This window comes from Besnoitia besnoiti, chromosome IX, assembly GCF_002563875.1.
Source record: "Besnoitia besnoiti strain Bb-Ger1 chromosome IX, whole genome shotgun sequence".
In the NCBI taxonomy this organism is placed as follows: Eukaryota; Apicomplexa; class Conoidasida; order Eucoccidiorida; family Sarcocystidae; genus Besnoitia; species Besnoitia besnoiti.
This window is the reverse complement of record NC_042364.1, coordinates 784,546-790,792: the sequence shown is the minus strand read 5'-3', so window position 1 is coordinate 790,792 and position 6,247 is coordinate 784,546. Positions and strand designations below refer to the sequence as shown.

Here is a 6,247-nt window from a genome sequence, read left to right as displayed (position 1 = left end):
GGGAAGATGCAGACGATTCCCGACGAATCAATGGGAGGTTTTCGTGAAAATTTCTCGCATGTCTTCATTGGGCCACATTCGAATGTCATCGTGCCTTTTTCCCGTGTGTGACGTCAGCCCCAGCGTTGGGAGAAAAACTTCCTCTCTAACGTGCGGGTGCGGCATTTGCCGTTTGTGAAGAAGCGTACACTGCTCGTAGATTTCAAACGTCCTTATCATTTTGTGGTTAGGGACGGAGAGAGGAGCATTCTGGCACGAAAAAACATCGTGTGTTCCGCTAACATCAGAGAGGCACAGTCGCATCCCTCTAGTTTGTTCCCCTCGTGAGCGACTCAGTGCCCCCATCGGGATCATTCCGCGCGGCTGAGCTTTTCAAGCCGGCATTCTTAGGAGTTTGTTTTCATTTCCAACGCCTCGTTCAGCAGCTGACCTTTTATCTTCTATTTTCATTTTCTCTTTTCATAACTCGCGTTGATCACAATGGTGTGGCAAGAGTGGTGGCCGTATGACCCTCAGCCTCAGCCACAGACGACGAATCCCTACCTCGTCAATTGCGAGAAGGGAAAGGTGAGACAGAGACATCAAATCGCCCTATTTCCCTAGATGAGTCACCACAGGCAGCTAGTTATGTTCTCGGGCGTCCCTTAGGTCCGTGCGTGGCCTTTTTTCTTCCCCAAACGCCACCTCAGAAAGGCAGAGGTCGGTGAACAACGTGTTGCCGGCAGACTAGGGAAAACCGTGTAAAGTCAATATAGGTGATGTTCAAAGAGTGAAGCGTACGGTGAAGAGGTTTCCAAGGTTTATAGAGTGGCGTTGAGTGAAGGAGGCGCATATGTCCACGTGCGTCTAATATAGCGAGTGCCCGCGAAGGTCGGATTGTGCAGCGGCTTAGGGTAAAGCTATGTAAACAGCAGCCGTTCTTTTGCTGTATTTGAGGGGCTCAAATTGAAGTGTCCTGCACCACGTGATTTCTAATTGTAGGGAAGCGGTGGTGGAGGCGATAGAAGGAGTTCCTAACTTTTGTCGGTTGAAGACTTACTTCATGCGCGGCATCTGCGCTGTCTGTCATAGCACTCCAGAGAACTCCTGCAGCAACTACGGGTTCTGTATGGGACGGGAAAACCTGCAAAAACTTGTTGATCATGTGTCTGCACACACTGTCGGTTGCGTCGGTTGGCCAGTCGGCGTAACATTCGTTGCGAGACGCGGGTTCTACCTTTCGTTCAAATGTTTGGAGCAATATGGCGAACTGATTCTTTTTTCAAAGCTTTTTTGCACTGCAAGACACGGGACGTGCAAATCTCCGCCGGTGTGTCTTTCTCTTGGATGGCAGGTCTACTGGTGGTGCTCCTGCGGGTTGAGTAAGAACCAGCCGTGGTGCGATGGCGCTCACAAAGGCACCCGTAAGTGTTTCGGAGTCGTCTTGACGACCCACAGTCGATTCACTAACCGGGGGTCGAGTTTCTGCATTGACTGAAAGCATGACGTACATGCTTCTGGGTGCAGTCCATTGAGTAGTGTCAAAACAAAGTGCGTCTACCCTGAGGGAAAGTGTCTTTTCGTGCAGCTGACATCGCACCTGATCTTCCTCAGTGTGGCCGTGCTGGTTCCACTCGTTGACGCGTTTTTCGTCCTCGTAGTGGATCGCGATGGGAATGCGGTATGCCTGGTTTATCGGAGAGCTTCGCTGTGGAGTTCAGTTCTTCCGGCGCGGGGGTTCCGTGTGCGCTTCGAGCGGGTAAATGATGCACGCTGTCTTCGAGACCTCCGCTTCGGCGTTTCCACTCGCGGCGGGAAGTGTGTTTTCAGGATCGGTAGGGCGCTGCATGCGCCATATAAATATACATATATATATATGTTGTGCGAATGCTTTTTCGGGGTGTGCGTTGGGTGTGTCTGCAGCCTTCAAGCCTGTGATGTACATCCCGTCCATCTCGGGGAAGAAGCTGCTGTGCGGCTGCAAGCACAGCGGCGCGAGGCCACTCTGCAACGGCACCCACATGTGGGTGAAGTGCAACAACAACACTCCGCTGGCGTGCCTCGCCTCGTTCGGTGTGGCGTTCAGCTTCGGCGTCTTCAGCACCTACCTGATGCATGGCTAAAGGACTCCGAGCCAGGCGCTTGCTCTCGCAGCTTCTTCCTTGGTCTCGCATGGAAGCAAGAAGCGAAGACGCGCGTACGAGAAGTCGTGGTTCACCCCAACGTTATGTCGCGCCGGGAGAATATCGTCTCAGCCCCGGATTCGGCCGCGCCTGAAGTCGGGACTGAGCCCTTTCTCGCTTCTTATCAAACGCACAGACTCGGGGGGCGGCCCGCGACCGTTCTTGGTGCGCCGAAGGAAACGCTCTTTCGGCGCAGTGGACGCACATGTCTGCTGATTGACGCGTACAGGTGTTATGAACCGGTATGCGGCATGTGAACGTGCATACAGGCATGCATGTGTGTACGGCTCCTTTACACACTGGTGAATCTCACCAACATGCACACCTGCATCCACCCCTCCACGTGTGCACATACAATGCGGCCTGTCTATTCGTGTTGGTTGTGTCCGTAACAGGGGCGATCCGCTGCGGTTGCGGAGTTGGATCGCCTCTCTGGAGCGAATTGTAGCGGAATCGATGGCATCGTGCGGGTAGAGTTGGACGAGCCCACCGCGAGATTGAGCTTGCGTCAGAGACGCACCTTTGTTCCCTAAAAAACGTTGTTCCTGATCCCAAGGAAGACCGTGCATCGTACCACTCCAACCCCCTGGGGCGCCGCCATTCGAGGACGCCTCTACCTGCCCAAACCCTACACGGGAACACTCCAGACGTCTAACACTAGCATCCACAGACCAGTAAATACACCAAAACAGTCCTCCTCTCCACAGGTGAACGTGGCGATGGCTCCCAATTGTCACCAGGCGTATCTATTCAGTGTGGCTTGTGACGACGACACTTTCTAAAACTCAGAAGAGCGGATGGCCTCTCTGTCTCTGGAACCCGGCACTCCTGACAAGAGGATAACCTGCTGTGAAGAGGTTCGTTTCCTGAGGGGGGGTTCCTTTTTTCGCCGGCTCGTTTGCCTTTGAAGCAAAGAAGGTGCGCGGGCTCGCGTCTGCGTGTTTTGCTTCATGGGGTCGTAGAGAAGCGCAGCGCTCGTGGCATGCAGCTGGAATGTCTAGAATGTGACGTGCCTCACCATGTACACTCAATTCGCGGTGGCATTCGCAATGCCGCGAGCGCCGGGTATGAGAGCAACAACTTCAAATTGCCATCAGCGACCGAGCACTGTGCAACTGTCGCCATCCACACAGCGGCGCAGGCGCTCAGGCAGAAGGAGCTAACGCATTCTAACCGACGGCGCACGTTTTCGTGGTCCGCGATGCCCGCACCTGGCTCGTCAACTCTGGCTGAGGCATTCGCCGCTCGAGGGGTGCTGACTGAAAAAAACAGTGACTACGGAATCCAGATAACCTCCGATCATCCATCTCACCAACTGCAAGCCGGACACGTCTACACGAGTGTATGTGGAAAGTGGCCTGCGAGGGATGGGTACTGCTGAAGGACAATTTGACACGAGGACTGCGCGACTGCTATACGCGGAGACTGTCGGAAGAGCAGATGCGACGTGTGCGTAATCGCTCGTCGGACGGGGTGTGCCGTTTTGCGCTTTGTGAAGAGAGCACTCAAAAACTCTTCTTTTAGACGTTCGGTTCTATTACAAATTCGAAAAACAGTGAAGCTTCACCATTGTCACTTTCCTCTGACTTTATCCGGATCGACGCCCCCTGAGCGTGCTCTGGCGAGCGTCCCCATAAGTGACGTTGAAGCGTCTGTCGATGCCTCGCTTTTTGTTAGCCCGTTCAAGAGCTCGCCAGCCGTCGCATCTTGATAGGTCACGGGCGGGGCTTCTGAGATCTGCCCGGCGCGCGACTCTTCTCCGTCTACAGCACCAGGCGCATTTCGCTGCTTGAGCATCCGCTGCGCGAGCTGTGCGGACCGCAGGTGGGAACCCAGTTTCTCCCCAGCCTCGCCAGGCGCAGTGTGACGGGCGAGGTTTGGCAATACTGCGGAAGCAAGAGACGACGGAAAAACCGAACCGGTTTCGCCCAGCCGCTCAGACTGAACAGGGCGCACCAGCTCGGGAGGAGGCGGGATATGCCGCGAGCTAGTCGCTTCGCTCGCCCGCCAAGTCGTGTCTACTTTGGAATCAACTTCAGCAGCTTTCTGGGTCTTGGCACCTCCGGAACTGTCATGAGAGACGCTGAACAAACCGGTGATAGGCTGTGCGAGCCAGGACACCCATCCTGAGGGCACGCGCATGCACACGGGAGACCACAAAAAGAAAGCCATACAAGTCCGACACCTTACCATCCACGCAGGCCAAGAAACAATCTGCCGATGAGAACGACAACCAAGAGATGCAGCCGGGATTTAAACCCGTGATGTGAGGCATTCGTTGAAGACCCATACAAGATGCACGCCCTGATGTATACTCGCATTATAACCACAACTTGAAATCAAGCAAGCGAAGCAGCATGCGGTGCGAAGACGCAAAGGCATAGCTGCCAATCATGGACGTCAGCAGTCTCCCTGGGCCTCGTGTGAACCATGGAGCACAACATTCTCCACCGCGTTCTGGAGCGGCCTTGTTGTCCACAAGCACTCCAAGAGAGTCTCCATCTCCTCACTCGCACCGAGAACCGGAACAGCCAAACCGTCCTCACAACGGGAGCAGAACGGTCTGCTCTTCGTGCCCAAGTCCCATAGACTCACACGACACACGCGTATTTTCGGGCGGCTGCATCCAGCGAGCGATTCCTCTGCATACCTGGGCCCTGGTCGATGTTCACGTCGACTTCTTGCCGCGCATGGGTTTCATTGGGGAAGAGGCGTTGGAAGACGCGGTCATTCTCCGCCTGCAGCTGAAGGATTTGCGCCTGCACGATAAAGGACACAGCGCGCGCAGGTGGACAGGTTGTCCCGCTTCGCTCTTGACAAGCGCGGCAATATTTCCTGAGAAATCGAAGCGGGAAGCCACTCTCGGCTCGTGAGCAAGTCGTTGACGCCTTCGATTCGCCGCTCGAGCGCGCGGCAGCGTTTTACAGGCGGTGTCCCACGACACAGAGTTTTACTAACGCAGAAAAGACAGAAAAGACAGTGGTCCGGAGCGCCAGGCCACCACGTTTTCCCACGGCTGTACCCCTCTGGCGAGCAGCAAAACAGACCCGGGAAGGGTGCGCCCTACCTCTAGAACGTATAGCCGCTCAAGCAGTTCGCGTTCCTTTGCCGCCTCCTTCAACACGCTGCGTCGGTACTCGAAACCCAGGGCGATAGCTGCGACGCAGGCGGGAGATGCACACGAGACGGATCCACGGTGCGCAAAGACAAGGTCGGTCGGCGTTGGCCCCCAAGAGCCAATTGCCTGCCGAATGCTTGACCTAAGCCTCTGAATGGCTGAGGCGGAAGTGCTTTGCAGTGCAGCCGAAACAAATGCAGAGGCGCTGCAGACGCCGTCTGCACAAAAACAGGATGACGTGAACTGAGAGAGACCCCAGTATCCAATTAAATCCTTTGCGGCGGAGACAGATATGTAGGATCGATCGCCCAGCCGTCGCTCGCGCATGCGTATCGGCGCTGAAGTACCAGGGAACTGGATACGTGCGCCTGTCTACGTGTTCCACCTACCGGCGGTCCCGAAGATGACAAACTCTCCAAAAACGGTGGCGCCAAGCTCGATAGCCTTTGCTTCGTTCAGCTTGCGAACTGGCGCGTGCTTGCCGCTGCGGCCGTAAAAGCGATTGATGATCCGCTGCTCCACACTGTTATACCGGCTTGCGATCCACACGCAAACGGCCTTGAAGCCCTCGCTGTTCTGGGCCTTCCGCTGCATGTACTGAGCCATTGGCTTAGACAGCTGGCGGATGCCGACTGTAAACAGCTTCGCCGCAGGAAAAACCATTTTCCACGAGCCAGTGCACTACACGAGTTCAAGTGCCGACAAACTTGCACATTGTGTTGCAGGCCTTCTGCATACGACAGCGAAGGGCCAGAGAGCAGGAATCGCCCGCCTGGGTCCTTCCGGAATAATTGTCTTTCAAAATAAGGCCGAGAGTGCGGCGACGGCGGGTTAGCGTGGCGAGGATGGAGGCAGGTGACTTGCGAAGGAGCAGGAGCTCAGACAACGGATGAATTTATTCTAGTGGCAAAGCTCGGCCGGGTCAAATAGAGAATTTGTAGGGCGAAAGGGCGCGACCGCCATCCAA

At 55.4% G+C, this 6,247-nt stretch overlaps 2 protein-coding genes across 2 annotated transcripts; one reads left to right on the top strand and one right to left on the bottom strand.

The window, feature by feature from the left end:
* Positions 1-480: 480 nt before the first annotated feature.
* BESB_012890 (zinc finger CDGSH-type domain-containing protein) lies at positions 481-2,102 on the top strand (the record flags this gene model as incomplete). The annotated part of the gene is made up of 3 exons (XM_029360019.1): positions 481-567; positions 1,334-1,403; positions 1,903-2,102. 3 exons carry the CDS (start codon positions 481-483, stop codon positions 2,100-2,102), a joined length of 357 nt encoding a protein of 118 aa, XP_029216686.1.
* A 1,632-nt stretch (positions 2,103-3,734) lies between these two features.
* BESB_012880 (optic atrophy 3 protein (opa3) protein) lies at positions 3,735-5,943 on the bottom strand (the record flags this gene model as incomplete). Its single annotated transcript, XM_029360018.1, has 4 exons — positions 3,735-4,288; positions 4,813-4,921; positions 5,230-5,318; positions 5,670-5,943. The coding sequence occupies 4 exons, from the start codon at positions 5,941-5,943 to the stop codon at positions 3,735-3,737; spliced, it is 1,026 nt and encodes a 341-aa protein (XP_029216685.1).
* Positions 5,944-6,247: the final 304 nt, after the last annotated feature.